This window comes from Lutra lutra, chromosome 17, assembly GCF_902655055.1.
Source record: "Lutra lutra chromosome 17, mLutLut1.2, whole genome shotgun sequence".
NCBI classification, from domain to species: Eukaryota; Metazoa; Chordata; class Mammalia; order Carnivora; family Mustelidae; genus Lutra; species Lutra lutra.
This window is the reverse complement of record NC_062294.1, coordinates 3,972,821-3,991,359: the sequence shown is the minus strand read 5'-3', so window position 1 is coordinate 3,991,359 and position 18,539 is coordinate 3,972,821. Positions and strand designations below refer to the sequence as shown.

General features: G+C 47.7%; 1 protein-coding gene across 1 annotated transcript in view; it reads left to right on the top strand.

The window, feature by feature from the left end:
* USP10 (ubiquitin specific peptidase 10) overlaps window positions 1-18,539 on the top strand; it is a 73,463-nt gene that overhangs the window by 36,560 nt on the left and 18,364 nt on the right. The window contains exons 3-4 of the mRNA XM_047710316.1: window positions 3,801-3,861; window positions 8,201-9,241. Coding sequence (XP_047566272.1) covers window positions 3,801-3,861; window positions 8,201-9,241 — 1,102 coding nt within the window. The remainder of the gene's footprint in view (window positions 1-3,800; window positions 3,862-8,200; window positions 9,242-18,539) is intronic.

Sequence of the window (18,539 nt, the reverse complement as noted above, 5' to 3'; positions counted from 1 at the left end):
AATTATAGCCAGAAATCTAAGTCTTGCTCATTTTGGGGTCTTCTGTGTTTTTGCTTTTGAGTATGCATTGACAGATGTTTCTATCAAAATCACATATGGTCGGTCCTGTAACCCACAAAAAGGAAACTCAGGCTAATGAAGTGACTGTGCCAAGCTATCTTTCTCAGTATTGTAATTATTATAATTCAGGAGTCTGGAGTGTACTAATAATATAATCAATCACAGGGGACACAGGCTGTTTCACGGCGTGACGTGTGGCTGGATCGGTGGGTGTGGGAGTGATGTTCTCTTCCCCACACTACGATGTCACTGGCTGGGCCTTTTATCTTGCACTGAACATGACTGCAGCCCTGACCGGCACTGCTCCCGCCCTGTGCTCCTGGCACAAACGAGAACCCCTCCCTGACTTCATATATTTCTTTGGCTCTGAGGGACTTGAGAAAACATTTTGTCTCTACTTGGGGCCAAGAACTGATGAAACAAAATTTGAGAATCAGCAGGTGTTAAAATGTAGAAACATTCTACCTTTTAGCTGAAGCCCTGGTCCTCTCAGTTGAGTTTCGGACTCTTGTTTTAGTTTGCTTGTTTGAAAGCTTGCCACTGGCCAGATAGGGTGGTCAGCAGTTTAACAGAATCAGAAGAGGGGCGCCTGGGTGGCTCAGTGCGTTGGGCCTCTGCCTGCTGCTCAGGTCATGATCTCAGGGTCCTGGGATCGAGCCCCGCATCGGGCTCTCTGCCCAATGGGGAGCCTGCTTCCCTTTCTCACTCTGCCTGCCTCTCTGCCTACTTGTGATTTCTCTCTCTGTCAAATAAATACATAAAAATATCTTAAAAAAAAAAAAAGAATCAGAAGAAACAACCTCAGCTGATTTCTTTATGTGATCCTAAATATTAATACAAATTTAAAGGTGACATACCTTTTCTAAAGCTGTATTCTAGTTTATAAGCCATCGTGATTTAAAGATTTTTTTTTTTAAGGATTTTTATTTATTTATTTGACAGACAGAGATCACAAGTAAGCAGAGAGGCAGGCAGAGAGAGAGAGAGAGAGAGAGAGAGGAGGAAACAGGCTTCCCACTGAGCAGAGAGCCCGATGTGGGGCTCGATCCCAGGACCCTGGGATCATGACCTGAGCAGAAGGCAGCGGCTTAACCCACTGAGCCACCCAGGCGCCCCTAAGCCATCGTGATTTAAAGGTGAATTCTTCCAACTGGAGAAAAAGCTGTCAATTTTTTGGATAAGCATATTTTGAACCCCAGTCATAATCATGTCATTAGTGTTCAGAAATAAGGAGAGAAAGCTCATTGTTCTTGAGCCTTCCAGAACGCAACATTTGAGGCAACACATCCTTTAACGTGTCACTGAACACACAAGCCCAGGATCGTGTGGTTCCCCTGCAGGTGCGCTGTTATTCTCAGCGGTTTGTGTCTTCATGGGATTTCGTAGGAGAGATTTAAGGTTCATGAGGGTAAGAACAAATAGTGACAGTGCCAAAAAGACTCTAAAACACTTCATTTAGTGTATGAAATATAATTAGCATATAAGATTGTGTTTACGTGTCCAGTGTACTCGTTTGATACATTTGACACATTTCTGTTGCAGGATTACTGCTGTAACGTGAGCTATAGTCTCACATAATTACTCTTTCTTATAGTGGGAACAGTTAAAACCTGGCTTCTTAGCAGGCTTAAAGTTTATAATAAAGGTTGCTGTCTGTAATCCGCACACTGTGTGTTAGACATCCGGGACGTGTGTACCTGCTGGTGGTGAGTGGTGGAAGTCCTGACCCTGTGGCTCCCTGCTCCCCTGCCTCAACCTTCGCTGGTGTCAGGCCAGTCGCCGTTTTTTTTTTTAAAGATTTTATTTATTTATTTGACAGACAGAGATCACAGGTAGACAGAGAGGCAGGCAGAGAGAGAGAGGGAAGCAGGCTCCCTGCTGAGCAGAGAGCCCGATGTGGGACTCGATCCCAGGACCCTGAGATCATGACCTGAGCCGAAGGCAGCGGCTTAACCCACTAAGCCACCCAGGCGCCTTTTTTTTTTTTTTTTTAAATTTGAGTTTCTCTGTTTTGTTTTTTTGTTAGATTGCAAAAATAAGGGCTATCATATAGTATTTGTTTAAAATATTACCTTCCTAATCAAAGGGCCTGAGTACTGACTTCAGATTAAGTCTGAAGTACGGTTTTCAGATTAAGTTGATTTTACTGTGCATCTAATATAACTGGATTTCAGTTTTTTAACATTGCTCACCTTGAATTCATGTGTGAATTTGATTTTATAATTTTTTTAAAGATTTTTATTATTTATTTATTTGACAGAGAGAGATCACAAGTAGACGGAGAGGCAGGCAGAGAGAGAGAGAGAGAGGGAAGCAGGCCTCCCGCTGAGCAGAGAGCCCGATGCGGGACTCGATCCCAGGACCCCGAGATCATGACCCGAGCCGAAGGCAGCGGCTCAACCCACTGAGCCACCCAGGCACCCCTGATTTTATAATTTTTTATTCTTAGAAGTAGCTATATAGTTAAAGAGGGAACTTTGAGCAATTCTCTGTCATAAATACACATTTACCGCAGTCTGGGGGGCATCTTCTAAATGGTGGAGGTTTGTTGAATTAAAGGTGCCATGTGCCTGCAGAGTAAGGAAGACACACACTCCCCTCTTTTGTACCTGAACTCACACCCACACTAATTCTTATAGTTGCACTACTAGCTTAGTAACTCTGAGTAAGTTTTGTAAACGCAAAAAGAAAATGGCAGTGTTGCCTGGAGTCTCCTGGGGTCTAGAGTCTGTTTTCAGGTCCTGCCTCTGCCACTTAAGACATTTTGTGTAAATGCAGCTTGATTTTTAAAAAAAAAAAACAAGTACTTTTACTGCCTCACAGTTGCATAGATTTCCCTCACCAGGAGCAGCGTGGTGTCACTGAGAGGAGGAGAGAAGGCATTCTGCATCTGGGAGTTTGCTAAACTTCCTTAGTGACTGCAGGGGGAGAGGAACCTGAACCTGACTGGTGCTCAGACGAGCCTTTTTTGCGCCAGGTGTCTGTGCCTGCGGGGAGTGCTGGAGCACTGTGTGAGTGTTTGAGTGGCCTTTGTGCTGCGGGTGCAAGGCCCAGGTGTAGCCCCAGGCAGACCCAGAACGGCTGCCTCCGCGTCGGCAGGAAGATCCCCGGCGCCCCCCAGTGGACAACGTGCAGCTCCCATCCCTGCAAACCTTCGGTTTTGAACTGCCCTGTGTTTCCTCAGGTTCTTTCTTGTCACTCATTGCCTGGGGGAGAGAACTTCTTTACTGTGACCATTGAATCGACCTGCTAAGAGTTAATTGGGGAAATCAGCTGAGGACCCCCCTGCACTGCAGTTCTCAGACAGTGGTGGGCGTGAGAAGTCTGGCCTGTCCTTCGGGGCGGACGTGCAGTGCCACAGGGGTGACAGACATGAGGTCACTAGGACTCACCTCTCTTAGTGGCTCAGGGCAAGTGGCTGTGGTATCTGTGGGCATTTTCTAACATCCTATGAAAGGAACGGCTTATGGTGGCATTTTATTGTGGTTGACTTACATGTCCATTGGAATCTTTATTTTCATTTTTTGCCTCATTTTTGGATCTTAAGGACAATTTTTAAAATCATTCCTGTCGTACTTTTTATCTTAAATGAAGGTGATTTAATTTTACTGCCTATGTTATTTTGGTAAAAAAAAAAATGTCATGAGAAAAGTTGAATGGATAACGAGTTTAATGAAAAAGAATGTGTTGGGTTTGAACATTTTGTTGAGTTAAAATTTGTTTTCCACTTCCCTGTGCAGCTTCCTCCATACAGTGGAACAGTTCTCTGTGGCCCCCAAGATCCCGACGAACTCCCTGACGGTAAGCTGGTTTTCTCCTTTATCTCCCCGGCGCGCTTTCTGGCCCCGTGTGCTGGGTGGGCCGGCTGTTCGGAAGTCACGGTTTCCTCCTGCTTCATACTTTCCCAATAAATGTTCCCTGACTGCTTGAGGTTTTTGCTGTAAACTAGCATGTTTGATCTCTGAATCATTTTGATTAATGAAGTATATTCTGTGCTTCAGACCGTTAGATGTTCCAGGTTTAAGTATGGAAATAGTTGTTTGATGCCATTTTTTCTTGACCATTATCAGTGGCACACGTGTGTCCTTTATAGCCAGCGGTTTTGGTAAAAGTTCCCCAGTGGCCTTTCTTCTGGTTGTAGAGGCTGCTGCGGGCAGAGCTGGTGATTCTCTGAGAGCGTGCTCTTTGCAGGGCTCAGCCGACAGCTCTGATCTGTTCTGCAGTTTTCATTTCTGTCCCAGTCTGTTCCTTACTGATCTCGGGAAGTCAGAGGACCTTTTTACTTCCTGGTCTGTTACTTTTCTGGTGTCTGTCCCAGATACAGAGCTCATTACTGGGGACAGTGCTCACTGAGATGCAGTGATTTTGTGCAGTTGAGGACTGGCGGCTTGCTTTCGTACTGCAGAAGGCCGGGGTGCGGGTCCGTCCGAGCTGTGGGGCCTCGTGCACTGTGTGGATCATTAAAGGCCCTTGCTGGGCTTGGAGAAGCAGATGGGGACCCTTTGCTTTGAGAGCCAGGGGCCTGGTTCCCTGTTTCATTAGCATGGTCAGACCTCTGAACAGGGTTTTCATTATAATTTAAACATAAACCTGAAGAACCTGTCCAGACTTTTTATGTACAGTACAGCTGGAGAGTTGACAGCATCTAATGTCCTTAGCGGTTTGGAGGAAACCATGATCTGGGAGGCTGAGGGAAAGAGCAGTGCTAGGGGCGACTGGGTGGCTCAGTCAGTTACGTGTCTTTTTTCAGCTTGGATCATGATCCCGGGGTCCTGGGATCGAGCCCCACCTTGGGCTGCCTGCTCAGTGGAGGCCTGCTTCTCCCTCTCCCTGCTGCTCCCCCTGCTGTGTGCTCATGCCCTTTCTCTCTGTCAGATAGATAAATAAATAATCGTTTAAAAAAAAGAAGAAAAAGAAGGAGCAGTTCTAGTGGTGGCTGAGGACAAGAGTGCAAGGGAGTGAGCTGGAGGGGTCCGGACGCCCTGCCTGGCTGGCTAGCCTTCGGAGCCCCCGCTTGCCGAGTCTGCCGCCGTCTGTCCCCGAGTACTTGGCGTGTAGGAAGTGTGCTGCGGTGGCTTACTCAGCGCTTTCCCTTTGGTGTTGCTCCTTTCTTTCTCGTTCGGTTCACGGTCTCACTGTCTATCCAGGGCCCAGGCTGCAGGTTGGAGGCTCCACCAGCTCCTCTCCGTGGCCTCTCTCCCTTCCTCACGCCGCACCCCTCCTTTTAGGCTGTCTTCTCGGCTTAGTTCCTGCCTCATGGCTCCTCTTCTCCATTGTCTCTTCTCTCAAGTCCATCTTCTCATCTGCCAAAAACACAGCTGGGATCTGGCCACCGGCTCACGCTGCCAGTGACAGGGCAGCTTAAAGGCGCATTTCCCTGGGGCCTTTCCTGTTCTCTTGTGTTTCTTTTGACGTTTATTCCTTTCACAGTGCCTGTCCCGCTGGCCGGTAATGAGACTGCCTCCCTCTTCTGACAGTTGGGCTCTGGGTGGCAGGGATCGGGGCACCCATTTCTCTGTGCTCAGCAGCTGCGCACTGTACTTCTGGAATGTTGTAAACCGTCAGTGTGTTTTTGGGTGAATGATTAGGATGATTTGTTCTCCCGCCCACCGTGGGGAGCTACAGCGAGTGCTTTCAGGGGCTCCTCATCACGGCGTGCCTTTTATACCTCTGCTTTTTTTAGTCCGATCCTAGAGCTGGGATTGACCCCCCCCACCCCTCCAGCCAGCTCTCCTGCCAGTTCCACTGACTTCCTGTGGCTTCTGACTGAAATTGGTTGCTCTTTCCTATATCTGGAAGCATCCTTTCTGGGAAGCTGTTGAGGCCTTCTCTTGCCCTGCCTCTGCACTGTCCGCTTCAGTCCGAGGTGTTTTTCTGCTACTCGCTGTCACTCCCGGAGGCAGGGACTTCGCCGTACTAATCTCGTACCCTCTGTGATGATAAGCATTTGGCACGTAGCTAGGTGCTCTGTTAACTGGAGAAATCAGCCAAGGAAGCCACGTAAGCAGCACTTCCCAGACAGCGATGGGCACAACAGTCTCTGGGGGCCCCCGAGCATTGCAGACCGTGTGGCCCGTCCAGCACCCTGGGCGCCGCAGGGAGCCCGCCTAGCAGAACGCTATGTTAGGATGGCGTTGTTTTATTTGAACTGGTTTTCCTTCCCCCAGCAACCCCACTATCTGTGTGGCCTGAGCACTGAGGCCCCATTCACCCGATGCGTCGACTGTGTGTTTTAAGCCTGGCTTTGTAGGCTTTCACCATGCCTTCAGCCCACAGACTGGGCTTCGTGCTGACTCCTCTGCTGTGCAGTGCACACATGTGTCCGTGAAACATGTTGTGGATGAGAAGAGGGACTGTTTTGGGCAGGACTCTTCGCCTTTTTGGTGGTACACTCAGACCCTCTACGGGGTAGATGTTTTGGAAATAACCGTAGCATAATGTTTCCATTAATGTCCTTTCCTGTTCTAGAACATTCTGTGATATGATAAGATTAAGGATTGAAATGTGGAAGGCACTGTGTCTATTGGAAATAATCAGGATCTTGCACAAGCTGCATGCCACAAAGCATACTAATGTCTGATTTCTGATTTCACAGCGCACACCACTGTCTGCAGAGGGTGGCCTCCCCACGGGGAGTGTTCTTCCTTGCCTCACACACATCCATGTCTGTCTGTGGAGTGGCATTGCACCCTCGAAGCATCGTGGGAGAGGTGGTGCCTGAAATCAAACGGACACTTTATTTTTAGGTGTCATAAAAGAGAACATCATTTCTCTTTAGTGATTCTTCTCAAAACAAGGGGAAAAAATTAGTGCTCAGAGGCGAATGGATTCAGATGTTCATATTGGTGACTGTGTGACAGTGTGCTGTCAGGTGCGGGGGTCATTAGTATCCCTTTTCCAGGAACTTCTTGTTGTCGGGAAGGTGCAGCCCCGCCCCCTGAGGTGTGGTCACAAAGCAGAAGGAGAATTAGGGGACTGGTGGCATCCCTGTCCCCAGCTGTCTTGCACACGATGGGCCCCTCGGGCTGTTTGTTGAAAGACTGCCAAGGTCAAAAGTATTCAGTTATTTGTAGTAGAGCACAGTCCTCTTGGTAGTATGATTTTATTGATTGGTTTATTTGTTTATTTTGGAATACTTGCCTTGAGAAGTTGGCCTCTTATGCTAGACTGGGAGAGATGTGCAGTTATGCGTTCCGGATAAATGAGAAGGCATGTGTCCTTCCCTTAACGTCAGAATTTATAACTGTTTCATCAGATACACAATGACACTGGCACTTGACGTCTGTTGAAAGATGCAGCTGATTCTACAACTTAACCTAATTCAGAGATGTGAACTATGAAAATATGTACATTTTGGAGTAGATGGACTGTAAAGATGGTCTGTACTACTGCTAGCCAGTTGGCGGGAAGTATCAAAGGGTTCCAAAGAAATTTTTAAAAAAGTTTGCAGTCCTAATTGTCCTTTGGTGTTTTTGGAAGTGTGGCCACCACCCGTGGAGTTGGTCCACTAGCAGCGGATTTCGGGCACAGTTTCACGCATTCAGCGAGGCCGTCTGCACACTGTGGCGAAGGTTGCAGGAGGAGGTCAGAGGATGGCGGATTCGAGAGTGCTGCCTCCGAGGAGCACCTCTGCAGAGAGCGCAGATTCTGGACGTAGCGCAGACTTTCCGAATCACTAAATTACACTAATTAGGGAAGCCATAAATATAGTAATGACTTTAAATCCCTAAGTTAGTCCTCATGGTTTTCTTTTTAAGTTGTCCAAAATACCTGTACCGTAGCCAGTAAAGTTAGATTTCATTGAGGAGTGTTTGTAGACAGGCAGAATATTATTTGCTTTTTATTATAATTTCATTTGAATTTCTACTCTCTGAACATCTCCCTTAGCTACCCTGAGAGGGGAAAATGAATACGGGCTTCTGGTTTTTGTAGCTCTAAAATTAAATAAGGTTTTATAGTCACTACTTATTTTTGGCTAATTATTTGTCACAGAAATGAAATGTCATAGCTGTGTTAATTAGAAGACAGCTTTAAGGGTTTGGTTTCAAAAAGGAAAGGATTAATTATAGAGACTTTCATAGTTTGTGTAACTGTGCTCTTAACTGATGCCTTATTTACTGATCGTTTTCTTTCTAAACAGGACAAGAATATCAGAGAATTGAGTTTGGTGTTAATGAAGTGATTGAGCCCAGTGACGCTTTGCCGAGAGCCCCCAGCTACAGTATTTCCAGCACACTGAATCCTCAGGCCCCTGAGTTTATTCTCAGCTGCACAACTTCCAAAAAGACCCCTGATGACCTTGATAAAGAAGCGTCCTATGGTGCCGTGGACTGCCAGTACCCAGGCTCTGCTCTTGCCCTGGATGGCAGTTCGGGCGCGGAGGTGGAGGTTTTAGAAAGTGATGGTGTCGCGGGTGGTCTTGGACAAAGGGAGCGTAAAAAGAAGAAAAAACGTCCCCCAGGATATTACAGTTACTTGAAAGATGGTGGTGAGGGTGGTCTTCCCACGGAAGCCCTTGTCAATGGCCACGCCAATCCAGCGGTCCCACACAGCGTAGGCTCAGAGGATGCGGAGTTTGTGGGCGATGTGCCCCTATCGGGGACACCCAGGACTTGTGACAGCCCTCAGGATTCCACGGACTTCGTCAGTGACGCTGTGCCCGGTGGGCCTTTCCCCGGAGCCCTCGATGGTGATGCCAGGACTGCAGGGCAGCCCGAGGGCTGCCATGGGGCTGACTTGGAACAGTCCTGCCTCTCTGCGGAGGCTGGCGGGGACAGCCTGTTGAGGACAGCGGTGGCTCAGCCTTACATGGGAACTCATACTACTGAAAACCTTGGAGTTGCTAATGGACAAATACTTGAATCCTCTGGTGAGGGCTCAGCTGCCAATGGAGCCGAGTTGCACACTGTGGAAAGCGCGGACTCGGGCCCCACTAAAGCTGAGAGCGCTTCCCCTGCCTCCGACGCCCTGGCCTCTGCGGCGGGCACCGCTCCCACGAGCCAGCCTAAGTCATGGGCCAGTCTTTTTCATGATTCTAAGCCCTCTTCCTCCTTACCCGTGGCTTCTGTGGAAACTAAGTATTCCCCTCCTGCCACATCTCCCCTGGTCTCTGAAAAACAGATTGAAGTCAAAGAAGGGCTCGTTCCAGTTTCAGAGGATCCTGTAGCCATAAAGATCGCAGGTATAGTTCAAAAGATTGAGGTTGGAAGTGAAGATGGGAGCAGAGCTCTGCCCCTGTTGAATAAGCTTGAGGCTGTCTGGGCTGAGAAACTGTGTGCTAGATTGTTCCCCAGAGCAGTAGTCGGTGACCAGTGTGTTAAGGGGAATTTCTCGGGAATGTCTGTGCCTTAAATGCTCTCTGTCTAGAAGGAAATGGTGCTTAAGCACAGTGCGGGCGGGTTGGGGGTCATACCTTCACGTGCGATGAGTGCTCCATGTCTGTCATCAGTCCTTCTCTGTTGACGGAGAGCATTTCCACGTCCTTGCCTTTTGATCCAGTCATCTGCTCCAGCCGGTGACGGAGTGCGCTCGTCCCACGCGTGTCACAGCTGCCCTGCACCTTTGCTATGTAATCCTTGACTTGGACTCCCTTGGCGCTGTTTCTTTTCTGTATTTCTTAGCGTATAAGAAAGCATTTGGGTTTTTTCCCTTATTACTGCCTGTTTTGGATTGAGTCAATGGATTTTACTCAGCTGTAGTACACCAAGGTCAGCTCTTGACAGGAAAAGAAAAACTGCAACAATTTAGGTCAGAGTTGATGCTTTGTTCCGAGTGCTCAGGCTCACAAGTAGGATGGATTTCAGTAAAAACAGCTGCATGATGGGTTTTTGTTTTTGTTTTTTGTTTTTTTTTTTAAGATTTTATTTATTTATTTGACAGAGATCACAAGTAGGCAGAGAGGCAGGCAGAGGGAGAGGAGGAAGCAGGCTCCCTGCGGAGCAGAGAGCCCGGTGTGGGGCTCGATCCCAGGACCCTGGGATCATGACCTGAGCCGAAGGCAGAGGCTTTAACCCACTGAGCCACCCAGGCGCCTCTGCATGATGTTTTTAAGTTAAACTAGGAAGTCCGATGCGCAGGGACTGCGTGCGTGTGTTCGTGTCTCGGGAGCCGGAGTCTGTCCGGTTTCATGCTGCCCGGAGGTCAGCAGGCAGCTCTGCAGTGTTGCCCCACTAGCCGAAGTAGAACCAGCTGTCCCAGTTAGGCTTTTTGTGAAGCGCATGGGTGTAACATTTGGAACGTCGGGCAGCGTCTGTCCCCGGGACTAGGATCCGTTGCAGGAGCGAGCCGCGGAGTGCGCGGCCCTTTATGGATGGTCGCGGTTCGGTCCGCACGTCCTTCTGAACAGTCGTGGTGTCTCGAGTTCTCTCGAGATGAGAAGGTAGTTGGCAGGCCAGTGATTCTGGGCTTCGTATGTACATGTATTTTCAAGTTAGATGATTTCTTTATTACAACTTTTGGAATGTATTCATTGTAAGAGAAAGCTGTCTCATGATAAGACGATAGAAACCTTTGTATAGATCAGTATGTTAAAATATTTATAAAACTCTACATGAGAAATGCATCAGTGGGATGCTTTTAAAAATGTGCATTCTAAGTTCAAAGTAATGACAGCGCTATAATAATACTTCTGTTCCTAAAAACCTCCCATTTCTAGGAAATTTTCCCAGTCTTTATTTAAAATAAGAAAAACTTCATTTTAAAAGTTTTGGAACATTTTGATCCTGTGACTTGAAAGGTGTTTTGATACATAGTTTGCTATGTTGTACATTTGTTAAAATCTCACCTGCTCAGGTCTGCTGTTAACCCGAACTGCCGTGGAGGCTCCGGGCTCCTTGTATGAGCGGGGAGCGCGGTGCCGGGCGCAGTCAGGTCTGCTCGAGTTGAGGCAGGGCCGCCCTAGCAGGGTTCCTTCCTTAATCGTAGTTTGATTAGACTTAGTCCGGTTGAGAAGATGTTTTCATCTTCTGAGGGAAAGTGTAGCTCTTTGTAAAATACGTTATTCTTTGAGCCTTTTTATGGAGCCTTAGACATCTGGAATGCAGCTGCCGACAGTTGTGAGCGGTGCTTCCTGTGAAACCACACGCAGCGGCGCCAACACGAAATGCCTCTTGGGATCACACGCACTTAGGTAAAGTGGTGCTGCTTGGAAGTGTCCCCTTGGTCACACTCTCCTCTGTAGAGGTTTACTTTATAAAAATGATGAGCTGTATTCCGTTTGTTGTAAGTAAGACTCACTACCGCAGACTCCCCTTGAATGGGCGTGCTTTTCACTGTAGGCTCACTCGTTTTAAACCGTGTTAAACTGTGTGATATTCTCGTTCCAATAAAAGAGCTCTTGATTGAGGTTGGTTATCCTAAAATTAGCATAAGCATCTAACTGGTTCTAACAAGAGAGTAATTTTTGCGTTTATTATGATATTTATTAGCTTGAGGGAAAGAGGGAGAAGGGAGCAGTTTAGACACCAGCTTATTCTGTTCTGAGTTCTTCGAATAATACCAATATCCACAGTTGATATTTTTTTTTTTTTTTTTAAGCCCAGGCTCATTTATTTTGGATGCCCACATTTCTGGATTCTCTGCCCTGTCATTAAGTCTGTGCTTCATAAATGCCAACTGATTTTTATATAACTACCAGTGAAATACAAATGAGGAAAAACCTACTGTAAACAAAGAATAAGAACACCATATTAGGCATTTTGAATGGAAATACAGCAGCTCGTGATGAGTTGTAACTGTCCGTTGAGTGGGTTCTGCTTTCACCTTCTCGGTGTAGACTGTCAGCATTTTGTTCCATTAGCTGTTCTTCCGAAGTGTAAGTCTGATCTGGGGAGTTGGAAGGGAAGAGCACTTGTCTGGGCGTGCTCAGTGCCTTGCCCAACCCCGCAGGACGGTCGGTGGGCACCGACACAGAAACCCGTGTGGGCTCGCAGAGGGTTCCAGCTTTCAGCGAGTGGTTATTGTCAGTCTGAGAGGGAATATTTGGCACTTTTCAGTAGGAACAGCTGAACTAGGAGGTGTGAACAAGAAACTTGAAATCTCAGTAGCTTGTATTTGAAAGTGGTTGCAAACTACCAAATTTGTCCATGTTCAGGAGTAAGTTTGACAAACACAAGTAGCACAGGGATTGGCGACGCCCGTAGCTGGGGAAGCGCCCGTGGTCTTCGTGGTGACGCGTATATCCTTGTGATGAACCTTTACTTTTTCCTGGTTTTCACTAAGAAACATTTGTCACATCCCAAACCTAAATGGTATCAAATGCTTTCAAATCACAAATAGAGCTATTTTGTATTTTATCTTTTGGTTTTAAAATCTTATATCAATGTCTTTTGTTTTAAAAGAGTGGAAGTAATGGTGGGCAAGGGCTGAAGACCTACATGAAATGAATTAGAATTCCAGTGGAAAGAGGAGGAAGTAAACTGAGGTCTTTGACGGCTCTAAAAAAATCTTCGTGAGGAAATCAAACCACCTAGTCATACCATTTATTACGAGTTTTAGTCAAAACCTACTGAGTATGTGATTCTGCATAGTAGTTATATACCTAAGGTTTGTTCCAGGAGAGCGGCAGAATCATGACAAGTCGGGTCTGCTCAGAAAAATGAGTTCCTTTGTCCGCATTTATTTTAAATGTAAACAAATACATACCTTGTGATTGATCATTTTTTTGGTGGCTTATAAATTATATTTATACTTACCTCTTCCTTGGGAAATGATTTCTTAAATATTTTGCATTTCCTTTTCAAATTGTCCAAAATAGCGAAGGTTGTGATGATGTAGCACGCCTTCCGCTGCAGAGGTATGGCACCTGCTTGTAGGATCCCTCCCTGCCTGTGGGGGGAGAGTTTCCATATCCGTACGCATATGTTCTTGTTGGTATTTATGATGTGTCTCTCTTCTAGGACTGAATCGAGAGCCCTCTACCTGTAAAGTGTGTGTTTATCCGCAGCCAATGGACAGTGGTACATTTTGGTCACTTTGCTGTCCTCCAGCTGATTAGGTAACCAAGCTAGCTAGGACGTGTTCTTCCAAAGTGATGTAACAAAGAAAACGAAAACACTTGCAGGATGTGCTGGGTAGTTGAGGAAGAGGAGCAGATACTAGGTCAGTGGCATCAGAATGTTGATTACAGGCCACTTACTGGGCCTTAAGAATAAAGGAGAGTTCCTACTTTGTATTTTGATAGAACTTAAGTGGTGACATGACCTCTACATCCTAGTTTTAGTGAAACAAAATTTGATGCACAAAGTACATGTAAAAATAATCCTATCTTATATTGACTTAAAAGTTTACAATGCAAGTGTTGCCACTGAGTTTGTACATCATTTCTTTGGAATGATTTGTGGCAACATATGTGAGCTACTCTGTATGTCTTGAAATACGAGAAAGGCTGTTAACCACTCAGTTTTTCTGCACGTCAGCAGATTTCATGAGGAAGTTGAATTTTAGTTTAGCCACCTTTATGTTTAAACTGTAAAAAAGTGAAGACACCAGCTTCAGTTTTCTGCTGTTTATGTGATATGGAGTCATTCTGGCCTTCTGGGCCGTTCTAGTTATATTGTTTTGGGCGGCCACACCAGCCCTGTGAGAAGGGTGGGTCGACGAGGCCGTCCTCCGCAAGGCTGCTGTGTCAGTGAATCTGAACAGTGAATTACATGATGATAATGAATTGGAAAGAAGGCCTTCGGACGAGAGGTTTGTTATTACCATCAGCTTCTGATCATTTGCTCTAAAAGAAGGTGAGATAGAGAACCAGCAGTGATGTCTTTGCAGCACGGGTCAGTCTTAGAGCTTCAAGCTCCGAAGCACCCTGCCTTCTGTTCTTTGGCACCACTCGCCTGGCCTTGATTCTTTTGACCTCGGTAAGTACAGTGCTTGTTAGACTTCAAGGTTGGAATACAGTAGTATATGGAACTGGAGCCAGGAGTGGTACCAAAACACTGAAAGCAGTTTATCACACTGGCGTGTCGCAAGTCCAGAATAATTGAGTTGTAGCAGCAGGATTCAGTAATAGTGACAGGTGACAGTGGACAAGAACTAGGATTGTGTGTGTGTGTGTGTATGTGTGTATTTCGCTGGGCGGCAGCCTAGCAGGAGCTCACTGACTTTGTCAATGTTGGTGTCTGGCTCAGTTTATGGTTATTGAAATTCTTGAGGGGGGAAAGGCCCAATATATACTGTGTTACAAAACCAAAACTTGACATTGTTTGGATATTTGTTTTTTTTGTTTTTTTTTTTTTAAGATTTTATTTATTTATTTGACAGGCAGAGATCACAAGCAGACAGAGAGGCAGAGGCAGAGAGAGAGGGGGAAGCAGGCTCCCCGCTGAGCAGAGAGCTCGATGTGGGGCTCAATCCCAGGACCCTGGGATCATGACCTGAGCCGAAGGCAGAGGCTTTAACCCCCTGAGCCACGCAGGCACCCCTGGATATTTGTTTCTTAAGAGAACATCGTAGATAAGATGTTTAATTTTTTACATGCTTTCATATCTTTTGAAATGGAACTCTATATATTCACAAAATGTTCAATACTTAATTTTAAGTAATTTAACTTCTTAGAGTACTGAAAATTGTTGGTTCACTTAAAGTTTTCCATAAATTTCCTTTCTCTTCCTTTTCCCATCTACATCAGTTTTTTTTCCCCCTTGTTTTATTTATTTATTTTAGAGAGAGGGAGTGGGTGTAGAGGGAGCAGGCTGGGGGGGGTGTCCTCAAGCAGACTCCACCCTGAGCGTGAAGCCCAAGGTGGGATTTGATGTGGGGCTCGATCCCAGGACCTTGTGATCACGACCTGAGCTGAAATCAAGAGCACGATGCTTAACCGACTGAGCCACCCAGGTGCCCCAGTTTTTTATTTTCTGGTAAGGATAATTGGAGCCTGTGATGAGCTGGCTGTCCTGCTGGGTGTTCTCTACACTCCTGTTACAGGATTGGAGTCTTCACTGCAGCCGTGCCTGGTGCGGCTCGTCGGCTCTGTTATAGGGAGGGGTGAGGTCTTCCGTTTCAGTTGCAAAATGAAGTGGCAGAGCCAGGCTTTGACCTTGGCTGTCTGGTTTGTCTTCCTGGGCTCTTGTCTCCTTCACAGGGACACTTGCAGGCTTTGTGAACGTGTGATAGAATGACCTTCAGAGTCCGCTGGGTCATTTCTGATAAGCACGAATGGAGTCATTTACCATAACCAAGACCTTTAGTCTCCAGATGTTTAAGGCACCCGCTGTACTCTTAGTAAGTACTTCGTGTGGGCCACCCGCTATCTCGGTCAGTGAGTTGTGATAGCTTTGTCGTAAGTGTTGTCTAGAGAATAAGATAGGGCAGTTACAGATGTCTACTACTAGTAGCAGAAAGAGCAGTCCTCACTTGCAGAGGGGATTGGGGGCCAGTAGGAGATGTGCTGGAACCTGGGGATGGCAGGATGAGGTTGGGGCAGCGAAGGCCTGGAAGTTATGTTACCTGGCGAGGGAGGACTCAGCAGAATAGTGAGCACTGTGAGGGAGTCATCTGGAAGGAGCTGCACACCTCTGATACAAGGTGGCGTCCGCGGTGCCTGCTGCCACAGAGAAGGGCCGGGGCCTGCTCTGGGTGCCTTCAGGGAAGGCTGCTTCCATTCCAGGCTGTCTTTGAGAGTAGTGTTTAGGCTCACTGGAAGGCACAAACGACAGAGTGATACTCTTATTTTAGCTTATGTAAAACTTGCCAGTGGAGAGAAAGGTTTTCTAGAACAGCATAACGATTAAGGAAAATCTAGATCGTTCACTCTTTTTTCTCAGTATAGACGGGTCCATAAAGCTACTAACCTTCAAATTTGTACCAGAGACTTTTTCCCCCAAAGATTTAGGTATTTCAGAGAGGGAGAGAGTGGACAGAGGGAGGACTAGAGGGAAAGAGAAAATCTCAAGCAGACTCCCCATTGAGCAAGGAGCCGGAAGTGGGGCTTGTTCCCTGGGACCCCGAGATGGCGACCAGAGGTGAAGTCAAGGCTTGGCCTCTGCTCCGGTGCAGCCCCGGCTGCCCCGTACCGGAGGCTCTTTGGAAGAATGTTAAAGGCTTGAGGCCAGTTCAGTAATTCTCTGATAAACGTCCTGGTGTCATTTTGTTCCACATAATGTGTCCGAGGTTTGCCGAGTTCCTTTAGTGCACGGATGGCTGTTCGGAACTTGAAGTTGTTACGTGCAGTTACGGAGCACACCGCTAGGTGATGCTCAGAGCCGTGAGTTAACATTGTAGAAGCCAAACGGCAAAACTGCCGTTTTCCTGCCTGTTCCCTGAAATAAGTGAACCAGAAGCGATGGCCAGAAGCTGGCATTGCTTCAAGGGAAGGGTTGATGTAGAAACTGAAGGTTTCTGTGCAGCCAGTACACCCCGCTTTCCAGATGAGTGGTGGGCGGAAGTCCACCAGCGGCCACTTTGAAATTGGACTCGCTCTCCGCGTCCCTAGGCTTGAGCGCGTCACCCTGCAGCCGGGCGCTTGCTCTGGGCACGAGGCTCAGCAGCAAAGGGAAGAGGTGCCTTCTCCTGAGGAGCGTCAAGTACTTAGTTCTTTCTTTCTTTCTTTCTTTCTTTCTTTCTTTCTTTAATTTTTAATTTATTTATTTGACAGAGAAAGATCACAGATAGGCAGAGAGGCAGGCAGAGAGAGAGAGAGAAGCAGGCTCCCCGCTGAGCAAAGAGCCCGATGCGGGACTCGATCTCAGGACCCCGAGATCATGACCTGAGCCGAAGGCAGCGGCTTAACCCACTGAGCCACGCAGGCGCCCCAAGTACTTAGTTCTTGATCTTTTTGCACCTCTTTCCCTCTCGAGAGTGGCGTTGGCCTTGTCATAAGTTCCTTTTTTAAAAATTTCGTAAGATATTAATTAAAAGCACTTTTGACCAGCTATAAACATGCTTTTGGATCTGTTGAGAGTTAACGTGGGAGGGAAGTTTCAGATGTTCTATTTCAGTCTTGGGTCATTTTCTTTCCATTTTCCTTCAGTGTCTGTACTAACAGGGATTACTGTCACTAAGCTACTCCCTGCTGCCCGCTCCCCCTGGTCTCTGCCCCTACCCTCACCCTAGAAGATGCTGCCTGTGTCCTTATTATCAGAGGAAACTGAGGTTCCTGTACCTTGTCTTTCCCCACCATAAACCGGAGAGTCTGCCCTTCCTAGGTGCCCCCCCGCCGCACGCTGGGAGCCTCTCAGTGACCCCATCGGTCTCAGTCGGGCTTCAGGCAGCGTCTCCACTGTCCACTTCCCTCTTTGGAGCCCTGGAACCTGCTTTCACCTCCACAGCGAACTCAGACTGCCCTGCCTTGTGGAGGGCGCTGCGCGCTCTTCCCGGCTGGTGCTTAGGACGCCGCTCCTGAAACATCATCCTCTCGAGGGCACAGCGCCAGCCCCGAGCTTCGGGCCGTGTGTGTGTGTGCGTGTGCATGCGTGTGCGCAGATCTGTTGCTTGCTGCTCTGTGGGTGTAAGTACACTGTGGACTGGTGTAGTCTGGGTACCTCTTACCAGCACCTCTGAACTAAACTTTGATCACATCACTGTACGAAGCAAAAAGAACCCCACCCCTCCGGGCGGAAGGCGCCATCCCCAGCCAGGGCCCTTGCCGTGTCAGCTGCTGTTTGCTATCATTGGCCCCTGGCCCCTCACGGTGTCTCCTGGGATCTCCGGTCTGTGGATTGAGCTGAGCATCCCCTCCACTGGTCCCCCTTCAGCTTAGCCCGCACTGGCTTTCCCCTTGTTCAGTGTCCAGAAGCTTTCCTGCCGCAGGGCCACCTCCTAGTCACCCCTGGGCTTCCAGTACCCGGTGCCCAGGCAGGGCTCTTCGAACCACAGCGGGTCATTGAACAGAGGCCCTTGTGGCAGGAGAGCAGTTGATTTTGAGTCTCAGGGTTCTGTAAAGACTTAGTATGGCTGTTGGTGGGTAGAACGTGCTATGGCAGAGAGCCACGGGGCCGCGCCAGAGTATCCATTTGGGATTGATGCTTATTTGAAAATGCGCAGATTTTATTTTTGTGGAGTAATTATTTCAAAATAATTGCCAGTCTGTGGCACACGCTGGAGAGTATGGGTTGTTGTGAAAACATGCATCAAAGACAAATGGACAGCTCCATTGTCCATGGGTGGTCTCAAGCCCGTGGGGTAAGTTAGCACGGGAACCTTTGAGTGAAAGGTTTGTAGAGCGGAGCCCCTGGGTCATGTCTGCTCAGGGACACAGCCTGTACCAGGTCCCTAACCCTCTGGACCTCTGTGTTCTCACGTGTAGAGTGAGGAGGAGGATAACCATGTCTCCTTGCTAGGGTTGTGGGACGATTATGAACAGTGCAGCTGAGGCCCCCAGCACAGTGTCCACTGCGCCTGGCACTGTCTGTGCTGGGGGCCCTCCTGTGGTGCTCGTAGTTCAGGTCTAAGTACATGGACCTCACTGAAGCCCGGTGCTGTGCCCGTAGTAGAGGGAGACAAGAGCTTTGTAAGCCCAGACTAATTGAATAGATCCCACCAGG